The sequence below is a fragment of the Pleurodeles waltl genome, chromosome 6 (genome assembly GCF_031143425.1).
Source record: "Pleurodeles waltl isolate 20211129_DDA chromosome 6, aPleWal1.hap1.20221129, whole genome shotgun sequence".
NCBI lineage: Eukaryota > Metazoa > Chordata > Amphibia > Caudata > Salamandridae > Pleurodeles > Pleurodeles waltl.
In genome coordinates this window covers 1,514,005,998-1,514,027,989 of record NC_090445.1, presented here as the reverse complement: position 1 = coordinate 1,514,027,989, position 21,992 = coordinate 1,514,005,998, and the positions used below count along the sequence as shown (strand labels likewise).

The 21,992-nt window shown below is 47.4% G+C and overlaps 1 protein-coding gene across 5 annotated transcripts in view; it reads left to right on the top strand.

Moving 5' to 3' along the window:
- Positions 1-21,992, top strand: part of MIB2 (MIB E3 ubiquitin protein ligase 2) — a 358,930-nt gene that overhangs the window by 327,744 nt on the left and 9,194 nt on the right. For all 5 annotated transcript variants that reach the window (XM_069241041.1, XM_069241040.1, XM_069241042.1 and 2 more), the window contains one exon: positions 2,902-2,967. In XM_069241041.1, coding sequence (XP_069097142.1) covers positions 2,902-2,967 — 66 coding nt within the window. The remainder of the gene's footprint in view (positions 1-2,901; positions 2,968-21,992) is intronic.

Genomic DNA, 21,992 nt, shown 5'->3' with positions numbered 1-21,992 from the left:
TGCAAAAATCAATTTCTAATGACAATTTTGGAATTTGTCGTGTGATCAGGTATTGGCTGAGTAGTCCAGCAAATGCAAAGTCTTGTACCCCACCGCTGATCCACCAATGTAGGAAGTTGGCTCTGTATGTGCTATTTCAAAGTAAGGAATAGCATGCACAGAGTCCAAGGGTTCCCCTTAGAGGTAAAATAGTGGTAAAAAGAGATAATACTAATGCTCTATTTTGTGGTAGAGTGGTCGAGCAGTAGGCTTATCCAAGGAGTAGTGTTAAGCATTTGTTGTACATACACATAGACAATAAATGAGGTACACACACTCAGAGACAAATCCAGCCAATAGGTTTTGTTATAGAAAAATATATTTTCTTAGTTTATTTTAAGAACCACAGGTTCAAATTTAACATGTAATATCTTGTTTGAAAGGTATTGCAGGTAAGTACATTGGGAACTTTGAATCATTTCAATTGCATGTATACTTTTCCAGTTATTCACAAATAGCTACTTTAAAAGTGGACACTTAGTGCAATTTTCACAGTTCCTGGGGGAGGTAAGTTTTTGTTAGTTTTACCAGGTAAGTAAGACACTTACAGGATTCAGTTCTTGGTCCAAGGTAGCCCACCGTTGGGGGTTCAGAGCAACCCCAAAGTTACCACACCAGCAGCTCAGGGCCGGTCAGGTGCAGAGTCCAAAGTGGTGCCCAAAACGCATGGGCTAGAATGGAGAGAAGGGGGTGCCCCGGTTCCGGTCTGCTTGCAGGTAAGTACCCGCGTCTTCGGAGGGCAGACCAGGGGGGTTTTGTAGGGCACCGGGGGGGGACACAAGCCCACACAGAAATTTCACCCTCAGCAGCGCGGGGGCGGCCGGGTGTAGTGTAGAAACAAGCGTTGGGTTTGCAATGTTAGTCTATGAGAGATCAACGGATCTCTTCAGCGCTGCAGGCAGGCAAGGGGGGGCTTCCTCGGGGAAACCTCCACTTGGGCAAGGGAGAGGGACTCCTGGGGGTCACTTCTGCAGTGAAAGTCCGGTCCTTCAGGTCCTGGGGGCTGCGGGTGCAGGGTCTTTTCCAGGCGTCGGGACTTAGGTTTCAGAGAGTCGCGGTCAGGGGAAGCCTCGGGATTCCCTCTGCAGGCGGCACTGTGGGGGCTCAGGGGGGACAGGTTTTGGTACTCACAGTCGGAGAGTAGTCCGGGGGTCCTCCCTGAGGTGTTGGTTCTCCACCAGCCGAGTCGGGGTCGCCGGGTGCAGTGTTGCAAGTCTCACGCTTCTTGCGGGGAGTTGCAGGGTTCTTTAAAGCTGCTTCTTGAAACAAAGTTGCAGTCTTTTTGGAGCAGGTCCGCTGTCCTCGGGAGTTTCTTGTCGTCGTCGAAGTAGGGCAGTCCTCAGAGGATTCAGAGGTCGCTGGTCCCTTTGGAAGGCGTCGCTGGAGCAGAGTTCTTTGGAAGGCAGGAGACAGGCCGGTGAGTTTCTGGAGCCAAGGCAGTTGTTGTCTTCTGGTCTTCCTCTGCAGGGGTTTTCAGCTAGGCAGTCCTTCTTCTTGTTGTTGCAGGAATCTAATTTTCTAGGGTTCAGGGTAGCCCTTAAATACTAAATTTAGGGGCGTGTTTAGGTCTAGGGGGTTAGTAGCCAATGGCTACTAGCCCTGAGGGTGGGTACACCCTCTTTGTGCCTCCTCCCAAGGGGAGGGGGTCACAATCCTAACCCTATTGGGGGAATCTTCCATCTGCAAGATGGAGGATTTCTAAAAGTTAGTCACCTCAGCTCAGGACACCTTAGGGGCTGTCCTGACTGGCCAGTGACTCCTCCTTGTTGCTTTCTTTGTTCCCTCCAGCCTTGCCGCCAAAAGTGGGGGCCGTGGCCGGAGGGGGCGGGCAACTCCACTAAGCTGGAGTGCCCTGCTGGGCTGTGACAAAGGGGTGAGCCTTTGAGGCTCACCGCCAGGTGTTACAGTTCCTGCCTGGGGGAGGTGTTAGCATCTCCACCCAGTGCAGGCTTTGTTACCGGCCTCAGAGTGACAAAGGCACTCTCCCCATGGGGCCAGCAACATGTCTCTAGTGTGGCAGGCTGCTGGAACTAGTCAGCCTACACAGACAGTCGGTTAAGTTTCAGGGGGCACCTCTAAGGTGCCCTCTGGGGTGTATTTTGCAATAAAATGTACACTGGCATCAGTGTGCATTTATTGTGCTGAGAAGTTTGATACCAAACTTCCCAGTTTTCAGTGTAGCCATTATGGTGCTGTGGAGTTCGTGTTTGACAGACTCCCAGACCATATACTCTTATGGCTTCCCTGCACTTACAATGTCTAAGGTTTTGTTTAGACACTGTAGGGGTACCATGCTCATGCACTGGTACCCTCACCTATGGTATAGTGCACCCTGCCTTAGGGCTGTAAGGCCTGCTAGAGGGGTGACTGACCTATACTTGCATAGGCAGTGAGAGGCTGGCATGGCACCCTGAGGGGAGTGCCATGTCGACTTACTCGTTTTGTTCTCACTAGCACACACAAGCTGGCAAGCAGTGTGTCTGTGCTGAGTGAGAGGTCTCCAGGGTGGCATAAGACATGCTGCAGCCCTTAGAGACCTTCCTTGGCATCAGGGCCCTTGGTACTAGAAGTACCAGTTACAAGGGACTTATCTGGATGCCAGGGTCTGCCAATTGTGGATACAAAAGTACAGGTTAGGGAAAGAACACTGGTGCTGGGGCCTGGTTAGCAGGCCTCAGCACACTTTCAATTGTAAACATAGCATCAGCAAAGGCAAAAAGTCAGGGGGCAACCATGCCAAGGAGGCATTTCCTTACACATATCATTTAGTATGTAGTCCTATTGTTTATGTTTACTATGCTGCTTTGCTGTTAACTTGTAGAACTCTCTGCCTAACTTAGCATCTTTGCCTTCCTTTTCCAGAATGTTCCTTGCGAATGAAAAAGTGCATCAAGTGCCAGGTCACTATCACCAAAAAGCTCAAACAAGGTAACTATGGGGCAATTGTTTTAATGGAATGATCCAAAGATTGTAAATAGTGTTCCATGATGGAAATTGGAGAATAGTTTTGCCTTATTGAGACAGCTTGTTTTTTGGCATAGTGAACAGTCAAGTCAACCTCCAAAATGTACTTACAGCACAATGTCAGCATCACTCTCTTCCCACCTTTGCCAGAAACCTAGAAATGTATTTTGACAGCTAAAGGCAGGGCTCTTCCATCAATTTAATTAATACATGGGGCCCACTGCCACTTGCCCAGTCCATAACAAATCACTTACCACTCTGCCAAGACCTGGATACATTATTTACAAGTGAGACTAAAGTAAAACCACATGCTATATCAATCACATTGCTTCTTTTAATTCCTTGACAACATTCTTGATTTACGCTCTTGTAGCCTCAGACCTACATCCAGCTACCAGCAGTGTAGCTAGATCGAGGGATTGAGAGAACACTGCAGGTTGTTCTGACATTTTAAGCCATCGAGTGATATAATTACTAAATGTTTTTCTATTTGCAATCATGCTTTCAGCACCCCACTCAAATATATTTTCCATCACTGGTCATTCCTAGAATCACGGCAGATGGAATTGGTTATATATTTTCAACCCCTCAGAAGCCTAGTTTCTTAACCTTTCTGTGCTCCAACTCCCATCTTGAGGTAGCAGAAGTGGTCTGTAGACCTCATTCCCTTCTGCAATGATTCCAGCGCTGCTCTACCACCCTCAAACTTTCTTGTGAAACTTCATTGTTCATGCAGTTTCTTTTCCTGACGTAGTATTCAATATAATACTTGGTTCTACTTTCAGTAACCCACTAATTCAACACAAGTGTTTGCTTATCTCCTTTGTCCTCTTGGCTGATACCTTGATCACATGAAGGAACGGATTTCTGTATTACCTATGTGTACTGTCTTCCCGTCAAATCAAATCAATTTTTATAAAGTGCAGCTACTCACCTATAAGGGTCTCAAGGCGCTGAGAGGGTTAGTCCTCTGAGCTTCAGTTGAAGAGCAGGTTTTAAGGTCCTTCCTGAACTGATGCAGCTATGGTGACTGGCTGAGGTGCAGGGTGTTCCAGCTCTTTGCAGCGAGGGAGCTGATGCTCCTCAATTTATGTTTCTGCTTTTAATTTATCCCTATTCAACATTTAAGTTTGTAGTGCCAACTACAGAGAAGCAATCACAAAATGTCAGTAGTTTTGAGCATGAGTCTGTCTAGTTTTGTGAAAAGTCCATTTGAATTCTGTATGTATTTGAGGATTTTCCATCCCTTGGATGTTCCTACCTCTTGAAATTCTAGTTTAGGAGTGTCTTAATGCCTTCGTTTTTCATTTTTACCTTCATTTGAAGTATTTAATGTACTATGTTTTACGGAATCTTTGTTTGTACTGCATAGGTAAATGTAATAATATTCCAAAACAAAGGGCAGCTGTGCATATGCAGAGTACTGAGAAAAATACTACCTTCCATGCTCATATCATTAAGCCATGTTCGTTTCTCTAACTCTACCTGTTTGAAGAATCTTTTTTGTCTTTGGCTTCACAAGCCTTTCTTCCAACTTATACTGCCTTTTTTGAGCAGCATCCTTTATGTAAATAGTTTTGTTTTTTACCCCCCACCTTTACAAATTGCTCACTTTCAATTTAATCTACTGTCCCTCAAAGGAGAAGCCAATTTTCTAAGCGCTGAATTCACACACTAAATTCAATCCAAGCACCTAGAAGTGATTCATTTTGCAGGATGTAGTATTCATAACATTCTCTTTCTCTCTCTCTCTCTCTCTCTCAAAATATACATTTTATTGACATGTATGATATTTGTGAATGTAGGTATGTTAAAAGATAGATAGAGAGAGACTTCTTTTGCTTTGGCTTCAGTAGCTTAAACCCAAGACCGTGGTTTTATCAGAGAAGGAGGATAGTGATCATTCTGCTACCTCTCAATCAAAATATAAAAAGAGGGAAAGTTCACACCAGAGTTCACCAGAGTTCACCTAGGAGGCAGAAAAATGCCTAGAATAGATGAGCCACCAGTCGTCTACAGGCTCCTCTCATGAGCAAAAAAAATGGAACATCAAAAGTCAGATCTGACCTTACTACTCCTTCTGTGGTATTATCAATAAAACCAGTAAAATCTTCTTCTCAGCCAGTTTTCAAAAAGCACAAGCTGTGAGAAAAGACATCGTCCATGACAGGGAGGACATTAAAATTATCGTCGATGATGGTTAAAGTAAAAATGCTTCCTATAAACACTGTCAACAACCAGCTCGCAAACGACTACCATTGTGTCATCCGAGAAAACTATCAACCACGACCTCGACACAACCACAATGTTGACAATGACAGCACATTTTACGATGGATACACCATTGACGACCGCACCATCGATGAAGCATGTTATATAGTCATCAGCTACATCGACAGCACTGTCCAAAAAGTCCTCATCAACGAGACTAACAACTTTTCAATTAAGTGAGGATGTAACAGTTTCAAGTCTACAACAAAGAAATCACCCATGTTGATTTAACAATGTCTACACCACCACAGTCGACGGCATCATCAACGAGACTGCAGTCTACCCCTTTAATGCTGCTTCTGGACCTTACCTCACCCAGCAATGTGTCTCAGTAACAACCTAGCCACTTGCTAGATGTTAAGATCAAGGTCTCTTTGGGACAGCTCACAGCCCATCAGAGCGGTTGGTAAAATACCATGATGACGACAAGGAAAGGAAATACTTCGAGCCTGTGTATCAAGGCCGGCAATATAGGACTATAACAGACAAATCCAACAGGAGCGCAATTTTCCACTAAAAAGCTGGCTGCTGCACCACACTCTGCAGCTCGTGGCACCACCTACCCTGAGGATAGCTCCAAAACCACATATCTCTGTGTCCCCTTTGATGACCCGTCTTCTTTGTCATCAATTGAAGATGAAGAAGACAAAGAAGAAGGTGACATTTGTGACACACAATGTTTAACAAATGAGTGGGACGAATATCCTATTCCAATGCCTTCACCTCCTGCGCCACAACCAATAGATTTTCCACCTGAGGATATTGGTGGATTTCACAGAATTGTGGAAAGGGCGGCAACACGTTTTCACTTACCAATCACTATAAAGCAATTTGATTGCTTTCTTTATGACTTTAAAGAACAGGCTAGAAAGACAGTAAGGGCAATCACTTTATTAGATTTATCTTGGAAATAGGACTCAATATAATCACAACAGTGGCTACGGTCGGAGCAGCAGTACCACCTATAAATAAATGTAAGGCGCAAGAAGGATTACCTGCTTGCTTTACAGTGCATCCAAAACTGGATTGAGTGATTTCCCAAGCAGTGCAGCACCGATCAAAAAAATCTGTTCCCCTGATTACCATTCCTCCTCAAGAAGAAGGCAAGTGCCTAGATAATATTGGTAAATGATTCACCACTATGGCAGCCATGTCTGTTCAGGAAGCTAAATCCCTGGCAATTCTTGGCAGATACAATTACTAGATGTGGTGAGACATCACCACTTACCTGGATTTTGTGCCAGATGACAAAAAAGTGGAGGCAAGAAGGTGAGAGGTCAGCGTTAAAAAAAAAATATTGTGCAATACATATTGCCTCTATTGGCTTCAGGCATTAGCAGGATCAGGCAGTTCAGATGTCAAGGCTGGCTCTAAACTACAGCATTATGCCCAGACGCTCAAACAAAGACATTGGTAATGCCCTATGTTGGCAAGGCTTTATTTGGCAAGCATATAAACAATGCATTGCTCGCTTTCAAGTCAGACACCAAAACTGCTAGATTCTAAGGAACTCTTTTGTAAGACACCCTTTCTTGGAGCTCCTGGACTTGGGACACATTCTTTTTGATGAGGATACCAATGGCATCAGCCATATCAATCATTCCTACAGCCCTTTTGACCTGGCTTTGAACAGAATCAGACCTATTAAGCACGACCATCAGCGGCTTACTCCGGACAACAGCCCAGGAGAAAGCAAACAGCTTAGGCCAGACACAACAGCAGGAAGCAAAGACAACCTGTAAGGAAATGCCTCCTTGGCATGGTTGCCCCCTGACTTTTTGCCTTTGCTGATGCTATGTTTACAATTGAAAGTGTGCTGAGGTCTGCTAACCAGGCCCCAGCACCAGTGTTCTTTCCCTAAACCTGTACTTTTGTATCCACAATTGGCAGACCCTGGCATCCAGATAAGTCCCTTGTAACTGGTACTTCTAGTACCAAGGGCCCTGATGCCAAGGAAGGTCTCTAAGGGCTGCAGCATGTCTTATGCCACCCTGGAGACCTCTCACTCAGCACAGACACACTGCTTGCCAGCTTGTGTGTGCTAGTGAGAACAAAACGAGTAAGTCGACATGGCACTCCCCTCAGGGTGCCATGCCAGCCTCTCACTGCCTATGCAGTATAGGTAAGACACCCCTCTAGCAGGCCTTACAGCCCTAAGGCAGGGTGCACTATACCATAGGTGAGGGTACCAGTGCATGAGCACTGTGCCCCTACAGTGTCTAAGCAAAACCTTAGACATTGTAAGTGCAGGGTAGCCATAAGAGTATATAGTCTGGGAGTCTGTTTTACACGAACTCCACAGCACCATAATGGCTGCACTGAAAACTGGGAAGTTTGGTATCAAACTTCTCAGCACAATAAATGCACACTGATGCCAGTGTACATTTTATTGCACCTTAGAGGTGCCCCCTGAAACTTAACCGACTGTCTGTGTAGGCTGACTAGTTCCAGCAGCCTGCCACACTAGAGACATGTTGCTGGCCCCATGGGGAGAGTGCCTTTGTCACTCTGAGGCCAGTAACAAAGCCTGCACTGGGTGGAGATGCTAACACCTCCCCCAGGCAGGAGCTGTAACACCTGGCGGTGAGCCTCAAAGGCTCACCCCTTTGTCACAGCCCAGCAGGGCACTCCAGCTTAGTGGAGTTGCCCGCCCCCTCCGGCCACGGCCCCCACTTTTGGCGGCAAGGCTGGAGGGAACAAAGAAAGCAACAAGGAGGAGTCACTGGCCAGTCAGGACAGCCCCTAAGGTGTCCTGAGCTGAGGTGACTCTAACTTTTAGAAATCCTCCATCTTGCAGATGGAGGATTCCCCCAATAGGGTTAGGATTGTGACCCCCTCCCCTTGGGAGGAGGCACAAAGAGGGTGTACCCACCCTCAGGGCTAGTAGCCATTGGCTACTAACCCCCCAGACCTAAACACGCCCTTAAATTTAGTATTTAAGGGCTCCCCTGAACCTAAGAGATTAGATTCCTGCAACAACAAGAAGAAGGACTTCCTAGCTGAAAACCCCTGCAGAGGAAGACCAGAAGACAACAACTGCCTTGGCTCCAGAAACTCACCAGCCTGTCTCCTGCCTTCCAAAGAACTCTGCTCCAGCGACGCCTTCCAAAGGGACCAGCGACCTCTGAATCCTCGGAGGACTGCCCTGCTTCGACGACGACAAGAAACTCCCGAGGACAGCGGACCTGCTCCAAAAAGACTGCAACTTTGTTTCAAGAAGCAGATTTAAAGAAGCCTGCAACTCCCCGCAAGAAGCGTGAGACTTGCAACACTGCACCCGGCGACCCCGACTCGGCTGGTGGAGAACCAACACCTCAGGGAGGACCCCCGGACTACTCTACGACTGTGAGTACCAAAACCTGTCCCCCCTGAACCCCCACAGCGCCGCCTGCAGAGGGAATCCCGAGGCTTCCCCTGACCGCGACTCTCTGAAACCTAAGTCCCGACGCCTGGAAAAGACCCTGCACCCGCAGCCCCCAGGACCTGAAGGACCGGACTTTCACTGCAGAAGTGACCCCCAGGAGTCCCTCTCCCTTGCCCAAGTGGAGGTTTCCCTGAGGAAGCCCCCCCTTGCCTGCCTGCAGCGCTGAAGAGATCCCTTGATCTCTCATTGACTTCCATTGCGAACCCGACGCTTGTTCTAACACTGCACCCGGCCGCCCCCGCGCCGCTGAGTGTGAAATTTCTGTGTGGGCTTGTGTCCCCCCCGGTGCCCTACAAAACCCCCCTGGTCTGCCCCCCGAGGACGCGGGTACTTACTTGCTGTCAGACTGGAACCGGGGCACCCCCTTCTCTCCATTGAAGCCTATGCGTTTTGGGCACCACTTTGAACTCTTCACCTGACCGGCCCTGAGCTGCTGGTGTGGTAACTTTGGGGTTGCTCTGAACCCGCAACGATGGGCTACCTTGAACCAAGAACTGAACCCTGTAAGTGTCGTACTTACCTGGTAAAAGTAACAAAAACTTACCTCCCCAGGAACTGTGAAAATTGCACTGTGTCCACTTTTAAAATAGCTATTTGTGAATAACTTGAAAAGTATACATGCAATTGAAATGATTCAAAGTTCCTAATGTACTTACCTGCAATACCTTTCAAACAAGATATTACATGTTAAAATTGAACCTGTGGTTCTTAAAATAAACTAAGAAAAGATATTTTTCTATACAAAACCTATTGGCTGGATTTGTCTCTGAGTGTGTGTACCTCATTTATTGTCTATGGGTATGTACAACAAATGCTTAACACTACTCCTTGGATAAGCCTACTGCTCGACCACACTACCACAAAATAGAGCATTAGTATTATCTCTTTTTACCACTATTTTACCTCTAAGGGGAACCCTTGGACTCTGTGCATGCTATTCCTTACTTTGAAATAGCACATACAGAGCCAACTTCCTACACAACCTTTTAGTGCTGGTTACAACTTCTACAATAAACATCCAGTGCGAGCCAGAATTTCAAGTTACAAACCCCAATCGGAAAAGAACACATCAAAGGGGTGCTGAATCTCATCACATACGGACACACTCGAGAGTTCAACAAAATTCCACATCATACCCCACCAAAACAATCCTTGCCTTCCCACCTCCATCTTCTTCGAAAAAAGGTTTAGCTGCGTTAGCCAAAAGTGCCACAGAAAAGGTCCCACCTTCACAAATAGAAAAGGGTTTCTATTCTCGTTTTTCCTGATGCTCAAAAATCTGGAGAATGGTGTCCCATTCTGAATCTCAGGAAATACAACAAGTACCTGAAAAAACAAGCGTCCATGGCTATAGCGTTTCAAACCTTGGGTCTCATGGTAAATTATCAGAAATCTCTCTCTTTCTCTCAAAAAAGGATTACTTTTCTAGGGGCAACCTTAGAAACACTACAAGACCAAGCATACTTGTCCACAGACAAAAGAAACTATTGCCATTGGCCAGCAATCTTGTAAAAAGAAAGTCCGCTTCAGTTTGCAGTCTCAAATCTTTACTGGGCATGATGTCTTCAGCCATAATTTGATTTCCAAATGCTCATCTGCAGATGAGACCTTTCCAAGAGGAACAGAATGCACAATGGCTCCAGGTAGACAGGTCATCCACATCACACCAGTGATGAAAAAAGCTCTCCCTTGGTAGATACATCCAGACAACCTCTCATTAGGAATGTCTTTCTTCTCCACAATTTCGGAGTACGTCATAACTACAGACGCCTTTCTGGAAGGCTGAGGGCCTCACTTGCAGGACCTGCTACAAATACAAGGCAAATGGAGTTCACAGCAGTGGAAAAGTCACATCACCTTTTTGGAGCTCAGAGTGATCTCTTCCTTCCAAGGGTCATCAGTTGTGATTGGAATGGACAATAAAACAAGCATGCATTACCTAAACAAACAGGGGGGTATGAAATCTCGAGCCCTCTTGCAAGAAGCGCAAAGCATATGGAAATGGGCATTGGCTCATCAAATCAATATCCCCCAGGCGCTGTCAACTGCTTAGCAGACACTTTAAGCAGAACGCATCAAACTTGGGAGTCCAAAGATGGGTGTGGATCTTTTTGCATCACAAGACGAAAAATGCAGATTCTACGCAAGTTGTGATTACCACAATGAGTCTTCAGGGAATGTATTTTTGAAAAGATGGTCAGGGTTCTTTGCATTTTCTCCCTCCTCCCCCCTCCCCCCCCCCCCCCCCCCCCCCCAGCAAAAGATCCTCTTTTTCCAAGGCTTCTCCAGAAAATGATGTTACTTTGCGGACTAATACTTATTGCTCCACGATGGCCCAGACAACACTGGTTTACTGAGCTCCTACTCTTGTTGAGGAAACATGTATAGCAGAGGCCTCAGAACGATCTGTTATCAATGAACCACTGGCAGGTCCTTCATTCAGATCCAGTTTTTCTACATGTGTGTGTTGGCATGGCTCCTGAACACAATGAACTCCAACATTTAGATATTCCACAGGAGTGTAGGGATATCCTCGTAAGGGCCAGAGCTAATGCTACAAACAAAACCAATAATTTGAAATTGAAGCATTTTTGTTTATGGTGTCAAAACTCAAGTGTACATCCTATTTCCTCACTTCCTGAGCAAGTGTTGCCATTCCCTCTGTCTCTCGCCAAAGCAGGTCTGTCATTCCTCCATCAGAGTGCATTTGGCAGAGATTTCTATATAGAGAAGGACTGCCCGTTCCCCTTCTCTATGGTAAAATAGAGTGGTCCAGCCATTTCTCAAGGTTTTTTTTTTTTTTTTGCTCCAAAACATTTCCTCCAATAAAATCTCATCCACTGGCCAACTTATGAAAACCCCTTTGGAGCTGATCCACAAGACGGATCTTAAGTTCTTAACCTGTCTTACTTTTGGCATTAACCTCTGCAAGAAGAGTAAGTGAGCTTCGGGCATTCACGATTAAGGAGCCTTTTCTGCAATTCAAAGATAGTGAGGTGATTCTTCAAACTAATCCCAGGTTTATACCTAAAGAGCAGACAAACTTCCACCTCAGTGAACGTTTCTACGAACTTTCTTCCTAAATCGCAGACACCTGTGAAAAGAACTTTGTGTACTCTCGATGTAAGAAGGTGTTTAAAGTTCTGTATACAGCACACAAAAGATTTCCGCAATACTGTCCAGTTGTTTGTGACATACGGTAACCATAACAAGGAAGGTCCAGTAAGTGAAGCAACTATTGCGAGACGGATGGCAACAGCAGTGCAATTCTACCATTCAAAGGCTGCAGGCCTCTTCATTTTTATGTTATTACGCATCCTACTAGAGCAATCTCGACGACAGCAGCCCTGTTTGCTGGTGTTTCTATCAACATTTTATGCAGTACCGCAACTTGGAAAAGCAGGCATACTTTCACTCAGCACTACAATCCAGATACAAATCACCAAATTGAGGCAGCCGTGGGATAAGCAGTACATTAGCATCTTTTCCAATAAGAATAGTATGATATTATCAAATGTTTAAGTTGTACACACAATCCGATGTTATATGCATGATATGTTTATATAACATGTTTCATAACTACTAGCTACTCTTATTCAAGCATGTGAATCTATGAAAGATACTCCAATACTGAAGAAAAAATGTTACTTACCTGTAACTCTCATTCTCTAGTATTATAATCTTTCATAGATTAATTTACGACCCACCCTCCTCCCCTTAGAGGCTTTCCTTCTTGGCACATGGTAATTTTTCACACTAGTGCTTGAAAAATCTGAGGGAAGATGCCTCTGCTTAGGGTGTTGTAAGGGTGCTGTCACCTGGTATTAATAAATCCGTCACTGGAATCAGTGTGGGTTTATTGATACCAAACACCATAGGTTTCAGTGAAGCCATTTTGTAGCTGGGAAATTCGTTTTGGCCAGTGCCCAGTACATACCTTTAGATGGCTTCCCTACTCACTTGTAATATCTAAAAATAGCACTAGACATTACAGTGGAATATCTACTCATGCAGATATGTCCTCACATGTACTACAGTGTACCCTGCCTTAGGGATCCAAGGTCTTTTGTAGGGATGACTTGCATATAGTCAATGCAGTGTCTTTGGCATGGGGTGTGCCATGCTGTGTTTTTCAAACATGATTTGCACAATGCCATGCACCCTGCGATGTCAGTCTGTAATTTTGCGTCACTTAGGGTGGCATAAAACATGCTTCAGCCTCTTTACTACCTCTGCCCTAGGTACCAGGGATACCATTTACTAGGGACTTACAGGGTTGCTGAAGGCCATGCCATTTGGGTTACAATTAGACTTTACTTGTTTTAGGGGAACGAGCACTGTCACTGAGGTCTGATTAGCAGGCCTCACCGCACTGTCAGAGTCGAAAACCAGCATCTAGTAGTTCTAAAGGGGGGCAAAAGGTAGGTGGACATGTGCAAAGAAGTCCAGTTTTGTACATCTGCCATCTGGTTCAGATCCGTTACCGGTAGAGCTTCAGGTCAACGCCTTGTGGTCTTTGATGTCGGACTTCTTCGGCCTATCCTCTCCCATTGACACAAAAAATTACTTTCTTTGTTCTGGTCCCAACGTCAGTCAGATTGGCCTTCTCTTGATGCCTCTTCCTCTGGGCCCTGCCCCTTGCAGGGCCGTGCATCTCATCTTTGGATCTTCGTTGAAGAGAAGAACCAACAGTGATGGTAAGGTTTCCCTTCCCTTGCCTCTAGTGTCATTCAAGGTATCCTGGGACTGACCATAATTTTTTCTGCATTTTTTGACTAGCCCCCACCCAGACAAGTCTTTGTGTTCAGCCTGCCTCGTCTTCTGCTGTAAGAAGACCCTACGGTATCAACGAGATTGACGCATACTCTATGCAGACTGGAGCGCCGCAAAGGAGATACATCAGACATCTTCTGGAAACGGGATCTCAAAGAAGAGCTGGAGGCTCTCCCATCTGCACCCAGCCTCTACAGTTTAGCCCCAGCTCTCAGTAAAAGTCTGAGGCAGTGAGACTGCCACTTTGCTGCTTGCTCTGCTGTGTTGCCCTGCTGCCTGCTACTTTTTGCCTCGGAGTGTGAGGACTGGACTTTACTCTCTATATCCTCTAATATAAAGTTTCTCCAAGGGCCTGACTGAGCTTGCCTCCTGTTTCGGAAGTCTCAAGGACATTAAAGACTTCACCTGCATCTTGCTGTCAGCTCTTGGGCTTCTCTACTGTGAGTTCTGCTCTGCCAAGTGGTGCCATATCCAGTCCTGTGCCCTTCGAGGTGAGTGTGATGCAACAACACTGGCTTGTCACTTAGGACTGACGCATCCCACTGCAGAAATACCGCTTTGTCTCTGTGTGTACTGAAGCAGCAGACGCCGCTCGCTAAGTGTGCGACGCAACAACCCCGACTTACAACACAGCCCTGGCTTGGCCAACGCAGCACCAATGCATCGGAACCACTACTCATCGCTTCTGGACATCGACGCATCAACAACGTTGCCTGATCAGGAAATGACGCATCGCCTGCAAGTACAACGCATCCCCTCCTCTGGATCAGCGCATAGTCACTGAGCGTTGATGCAATAAAGGTACTGTCAGTGGGTCTCCATGATCCCTGTACCCAGCCCACGCTCCATCGCAGTTGGGCTGCACTTTTGGATTTGCCCCGGTCCAATGCGACCAGATAGTTGCAGTAGGAGCTATTGTCTTGTAAACACTGCATTTTGATATAATCTGTGAAAGTTCATAACTTGACTTGTGTATGTTGGATTTTTGTCGTTTTGGTCTTGTTTGATTCAGATAAATATTGCCTATTTTTCTAAACTGCTATGGAGTCCTTTTGTGGTGTTTTCACTGTTAATATGTGTGCGCACAAATACTTTACACATTGCATTTTTATTTTACCCTAACTACTCTGTGCCAAGCTATCAGAGGGGGAGCACAGGTAACCTTTTAGTGTGTATCTTACTTGCCCTGATGAGGAATGTGGTCCCTCTGCCAATTGGACACACGATTTCTAACAGTGGAGCAACAGGATCCAGAGGTGCAACAGGTCTCAAAGCCTTCGACTATGAATACCACCCTACATACCCTAGTCACACACTGTCACCATGCACCGGCCGAACACCACCTCAGTGGCTGTCAGAAGCTATAGCTCTGCCTATGCTGGGACCAAAATATGCACCGAAACCTGAAGCGAAAATCGGCTCCGAAACCTCAATGGAATCGAAACCCACCTTGGCGCTGATAAGCCAGAAGACTGCTTCAATGTCTGCGCTGAGTCCCCAGTTAATGACGGGGTCCAAGGATCTGTAGCAACCAATACTCCAGCATCTCCAGAAAGAACTTGACTCATGTCAAGAGACCATGCGCCCCCCCCCCCCTCCCCCCCTCCAAGACATGAATGTGCAAGATACTCTTTGTAGGAAAGTACTTTCTTTCGTGGCATGGTTACCCCTATTTTTTTTGCCTGTTGTCAGTATGTTTGACTGTCTACTGGGTTCCTGCTAACCAGGACCTCAGTAGTTTTGCTCGCTCCTCTAATGTGTACCTTTTTCCCCACAATTGGCTTACTTGTCCTCCCATGTAAGTCCCTAGTATATGGTACTTAGGTACCCAGGGCATTGGAGTTCCAGGAGACCCCTATGGGCTGCAGCAGTTGTTATGCCACCCATAGGGAGCCCATGCAAAGGGTTCTGCACGCCTGCCATTGCAGCCTGCGGGAGACGGGTGCATGCACCCGTTTTCACTATAGGTCACTACACTAGGTCACTACAGGTCACCCGTATGGTAGGCCCTCTCAGCCCAGAGGGCAGGGTTGCAGGTACCTGTGTTTGAGGGCACCCCTACACTAACAGAGGTGCCCCTACAAACTCCAGATCCATTTTCCTGGACATTGAGAATGCGGGGACGTCATTTCACACATGTACTGGACATAGGCCACTACCAATGTCCAGCTACATAATGGTAACTCCGAACCTGGGTATGTTTGGTATCAAACATGTTGGAATCATACCTCAATACTATTGGAAGTATGATTCCATGCACTCTGGGGGGGGGGGGGGTCCTTACAGGACCCATAGCATTGCTACCATAAGTCTTACAGGGTTTTCAGGCAGCCCAGCTACTGCCACCCCTCAGTTTTCTGCCCTCCTGCTGCTTGATCTGATCAAGCCCAGGAAGGCAGAACAAAGGATTTCCTTTAGGAGAGGAAGGTAACACCCTCTCCCTTTGGAAATAGGTGTTACATGGCTTTGGAGAGGTTGCCTCCCCAAGCCACTGGTTTGGTTTGAAGGGCACATTTGGTGCCCTCTGTGCATAAACCAGCACACATCGGTTCAGGGACTCCCAGTCCATGCTGTGGCGCGAAACTGGACAAAGGAAAGGGGGGTGACCACTCCCCTGTACATCACCTACCCCATAGGTGGTGCCCAGAGCTTCTCTAGAGGGTCCCTGGGTTCTGCCTTCTTGTTTCCAAGGTTGGCAGGGAACTCTGGGAGCATCTGAGTTGCCTATTAGTGTAGTGTAGGCAGTGTCTAGAGGTAGCTGTGGATTATCAGCCAGGGCTTATCTTGGAGACATGCAAAGCTCATGCAATACCACTGTAGTCATCCAGCACTTACACACATGAAAGAAAACACTTTGTTACAAAAATAAAGGTACTTCATTTTAATGACACAATACCAAAAAATACTAGATAGGCAACCATCTGATAGGAGATAAGTAACACAGTAGATATGTACACTAGTAATCAGAAATAGGCATAAAAAGCAGTAGAAAACAGTGCAATAGCGATAGACAATAGTGGCCCTGGTAGGAGGCCAATCCATATACTGAAAAAATGGAATGCGAATGCGGGACCCCAACTCAGGTAAGTGGAATCTGTAGCGGGGAGCTGGGGGAGCTAGAAAATCCTAAAGGTAAGTACCATAGTGCCCCTCAGCAACCAGGAAGAAAGGAGTAAGTTCCTGGAGTTTTCCCAAACCACCAGAAAAGACGAAAAGGAAGAAAATGCAACACCCAGACAAGACTGCAAGAAACCAACAATGGGTTCCTGGTGAGGAAAACCTGTGAAAGAAGGGTTCCAAGTCTAGAAGTCACAGAAGGCTCCTTTGGAGGCAGGAGCCACTACCCACCTGACTGTGGTTTCAGGAGGTGGTCGACGCTAGGATGAAGACGGTCAACAATACAGCCCTGGAGTTGGTGAAGAGTTCCTGGAGGATGCAGTCGACTTCCCATGCCAGATGGAAGATTGCAGTCGGTCAGTGGCGAGGAACAACCACCAACAGGCATTGGCAAAGGCAGTAGTCGTGGTGAAGAAAAAGTGGAGCTGCCGGGGAGCAGCAAGGTCCCGGAGGACTCAACCCATGCAGGAGAGTCCTGGGGAAGGTATGCCCAGACGTGGGTCCCGTGCTTCCCATGCCACTGGATTCAAGGTAGTCTGGCTGATGAGGGGTGAAATCCCGAAACCGGTCCCAGGATGCTTGTTTCCGGTCCAGTGAGGACCTGGATTGGCAGTTCGGGCTGGACTATTCCCATGAGGAACAGGGTCAAGACTGATTTGCATATGGCTGGATCCAAACTGGGGTGGCATGGTGAGCAAAAGAACGATGGATTAAACCCAGATCTGTGACTGGGGGTGAGTGTTTGACAATGTTCAGCATTCCGTCCATCAGTTGTTGTTTTTGCTTTGTCGCCCTAAGTGGGAAGGGTATGCCCAGACGTGGGTCCCGTGCTTCCCATGCCACTGGATTCAAGGTAGCCTGGCTGATGAGGGGTGAAACCCTGAAACCGGTCCCAGGATGCTTGTTTCCGGTCCAGTGAGGACCTGGCTTGGCAGTTCGGGCTGGACTGTTCCCATGAGGAACAGGGTCAAGACTGATTTGCATATGGCTGGATCCAAACTGGGGTGGCATGGTGAGCAAAAGAACGATGGATTAAACCCAGATCTGTGACTGGGGGTGAGTGTTTGACAATGTTCAGCATTCCATCCATCACTTGTTGTTTTTGCTGAGTCCTGGGGGACCCTCAGCAAGGCAGGGAGTCCACAGAAGAAAAGGCAGCCCCCACAGAGGACGCACTGGACGAGGAACCAGGAGTCGCAGAGAGGCCTACACAGCACAACTGAAGTAGGGTCCCATGCCACAGAAGAAGCACGCAGAGGGTTGTGCGTCGCAGGGAAGAGGGCTAGGACTATACAGAGCCTGAAGATCCCTTGGAGGATATGCCAACAAGCCTTGGTAGCTGCAAGAGACGTGGTGCACGGGGGTACTGTCCTGCATGGGAAGGCAAGGGCTTGCCTCCACTAGAGTTGGACAGCTGGTAGAGAGGACCAAGGGAATCACTCCAGACCACCAGTTGTGATGCAGGATCCACACAGCTCAGGATGAGAGGAGATCCACGCAGCCGGTCGTTGCTGCAGTTGGTGCCTGCGGATGCAAGGGAGTAACATCCTTCACTCCAAGTGAGATTCCTTCTTCCTTCTCGTGCAGACTGAAGATTTGCTACCCTCAGAGGATGCACAGCTGGGGAAATGTACCAGACGCTGAAAAGAGCTGTGGAAACAATGGTGTAAGCAGAGTCTTCGTTGTGGATGCAGATTATCGGTTCCAGGAGGGTCCAGTCGAAGTAGAGGTTGCAGAGGAGTCCTGCTGGAATCTTGCAAGCCAAATCTGAGGAGCCAACCAAGAGGGAGACCCTAAATAGCCCTGGAAGGGAGATTGGTCACCCAGACAAGTGAACACTTATCAGTAGGGGGATCAAAGTCACTTGCCTGACCTGGCCACTCAGATGCTTCAAGAGGCCTCTGCCCACCTTGGATTCAAGATGACTGAATCAAGGGACCCTCTGGAGGAGCTCTGGGCACCACCCCTAGGGTGATAATGGACAGGGGAGTGGTCACTCTCCTTTCCATTGTCCAGTTTCGCACCAGAGCAGGGACTGGAGGTCCCTGAACCAGTGCAGACTAGTTTATGCAAGGAAGGCACCAAATGTGCCCTTCAAAGCATACCAGTGGCTTGGGGAGGCTACCTCTCCCAAGCCATGTAACACCTATTCCCAAAGGGAGAGGGTGCTACCCCCCTCTCCCAAAGGAAATCCTTTGTTCTGCCTTCCTGGGCTGCAGCTGATCAAGCAGCAGAAGGTCGGAAACCTGTCTGAGGGGTGGCAACAGCTTGGCCTGCCCGGAAAACCCTGGAAGGCTGGTAGGAGCAATGCTGGGGATCCTCTAAGGAGCCCCCAGAGTGCATGGAGTCATACTTCCAACACTGGCAACACTATTGGGGTATGATTCCGATATGTTTGATACCAAACACGCCTAGGTTCGGAGTTACCATTATGTAGCTGGACATAGACAGTAACCTATGTCCATTACACTCCATGAAAATGGAGCTGAAGTTCATGGGGGCACCTCTGCTCATGCAGGGGTGTCCTCATACACAGGTACCTGCACCCTGCCATCTGCACTAGGAGGGTCTACAATAGGGGTGACTTACAGTGACCTGGTGCAGTGACCTGTAATGAAAAGGGTGCATGCACCCTTTCACACAGGCTGCAGTGGCAGACCTGCAGAAACACTTTGCATGGGCTCCCATGGGTGGCATAATACATTCTGCAGCCCATGGGAGACCCGTGGTACCCCAATGCCCAGGGTACCATATACTAGGGACTTCTATGGGGGTGCCAGTATGTCAAATGTGGGGTCTGTTTGGTCCAAGTAACCAAGTTTAAAGGGAGAGAGCATAGTCACTGGGGTCCTGGTTAGCAGGATCCCAGTGAACACAGTCAAAACATACTGACAACAGGCAAAATGTGGGGGTAGATTCCTACATTCTGAAGCACCTCCCTGACCAGTATAAACAGCGTGGTCACAAACTAGTATCTCAGGGCAAAATAATACCAAATACCACACTCTGATAAGCTCTTAATGCAGTTGATACTGTGGCTGAGGGACTCAGTTCCAGTGTCCTCATGTAGTGCCACACTTATCTTCGTGTTAACAGCACATACCGTTCGATGGCAAACATCAGATGCTGGAGAAGTTTAAAAAGAACACTGACATGGCCAAGGCAATGGGTGCTCTTGACACACCCTGTTCCTGAGACTTCTTATGTAGGCCTCAGTAAAGGGCGACTAAGACTCCCTCCTCTGACACGCCCACCACTTAGTGGCAGCAGCATCAGTCCATATGGAGTTACAGTAAGGGAGGTTATGGAGGAAATAACACCAGGGGCAAAGGAGGTGCAGCTAAGGGGAACCCCAGACAAAGCAAAACAGACTCCCTCTTACTTCCCCCAGATCACACCACACCTCTCCCCTCTTCTCAGAGGAAGATTAAGCAAGTTTCTCCTGCAATGGGAAGAAATCACCTCAGAGTAGTGGGTCTTCTCTATCATATACCAGGGTTACTGCTTAAAGCTCACTGCTTTGCCAACAAATATTCCAACCTGCAGTCTTTCCGCAGAACATCATTGCTTCCATCGAGAGGAGGTACATGCTCTCAGTCTCAAAGGAGCCATAGAACCTATGCCACTACATAATTGTGGAAAATGGTTGTACTCCTTTTACTTCCTTATACCCAAGATTGACAGGACCTTCAGACCTACACTGAACCGCAGGCTGCTCAACAAGTACATCCTGTCAGATTATTTCCATATGGTCATTCTACAAGATGTCATCCCTGTACTGCAACAAGAATTCTTCATGACTGCTCTTGATCTGAAAGATGCCTGCTTCCACCTACTCATCCTCCCTGCACACCGCTGCTACTTGCAGTTCGTGATAAGTGTTCAGCATTTTCAGTTCAAGGTGATGCCATTTGGGACACTACGGCCACCAGATTATTTGCAAAATGTCATGCCCTGGTAGACAATCCAATCAAGAGGAGCAGCATCCACCCGTTCCCTTATTTGGACAACTAGCTGACCACGAGTGCAGACATCAATGTCTCTCCCACACACAGACCACCATGAACCTTTTAGACAGTTTAGGTTTCACTATCAATACGGTAAATTCCCACCTTCAACCCCTCCCTGGCACAGCCCTTCCTGGGCACATTTTTCAACACAGTCACTGGGAAAGCTTACCCCAGCCAAGCGTGGTTCCAAGCTGTTCAAGAGTTACTGCCTCTGACTACATGACCTCTTGTATTGCCTTAGTCACCCAAGCAAGATTACACATGCATCCCCCACAACAGTGCGTACTGGCACAATGGTTACAATTGGTGTGTCAGTTGGAGGATCCTGTGTTGATTTGGGCCAACACCCATCACTCTCTGCAGTGGTGGAACAGCAACAACATGTTGCAAGGGTGGCCTTTTCTGGACCCAGTTCTAAAGGTGAACGTCGCCACGGACCCCTTATGGGAGTGGTAAGCACATTTGCAGCATAACTGTCCAGGACACCTGGGCACCTGACCAGCAGGGCTGCCTCAGTATCTTGGAGCTGCTAGCCATTCTGCTAGCGTTCAAGACCCTCTTCCATCAGGTCCAACAAAGGTAGTTATCATGAAGACAGACAACATGACAGCCATGCATTACCTTCAGAAACGGAGAGTTACACTCTTTGCTGCTGTCAGTGCTGGGGCAGAACATTTGGCATTGCATACTTCACCACAAGATATATATGTTAGTGGAGTACCTCCGGGGTGGACAAAGACTTTCAGACAGGTTAAGCAGGATGTGGCAACAAGTCCACAAGTGAAAACTCCATCCTCAAGTCCTACTCCTGTACGTCCAACGCTCGGGGTTTCCCAATGTAGATCTCTTTGCAGCCACGCAAAATGCTAGAACTTCTCCTCCTAGGTTTATACACCCACAGTCAGTGGCAATGCACTATGGATGAACTGGTCAGGGATACTTGCTAATGCTTTTCGGCCTCTCATACTACTTAAGTGTGTGTTTTGGAAAGCTTCAGTAAACGTCCCTTACCCTAATCCTGGTCGCCCCCACGTGGCCTGACAACCCTGTTTCACAACTCTTCTAGACTTGTCAGTGATTCCCCATAAGATACTGTCCAACAAGCCAGACCTTGTTTGCAGAACCAAGGCACCATCAGGCATCTGAACCCAAGGCAGCTCAGTGTTGCAATTTGTCTCCTGAGGGCCTAGAGGTCAGTTACCTTAGTCTGCCTGCAGAATGTATGTCTATCCTTAAAGAGGCCTTAAACTCACCACTGGGGCAGTTATGCAGCCAAGCGGATAAGATTTGTCCGCTGTTGCCTTGCCAAATGCATAGATCCGCTTAAATCAGTGGTCCAAGATGTCTGATACCTTCTTCATCTTCAGATATTGGGCCTTGCCTATACTTCCATA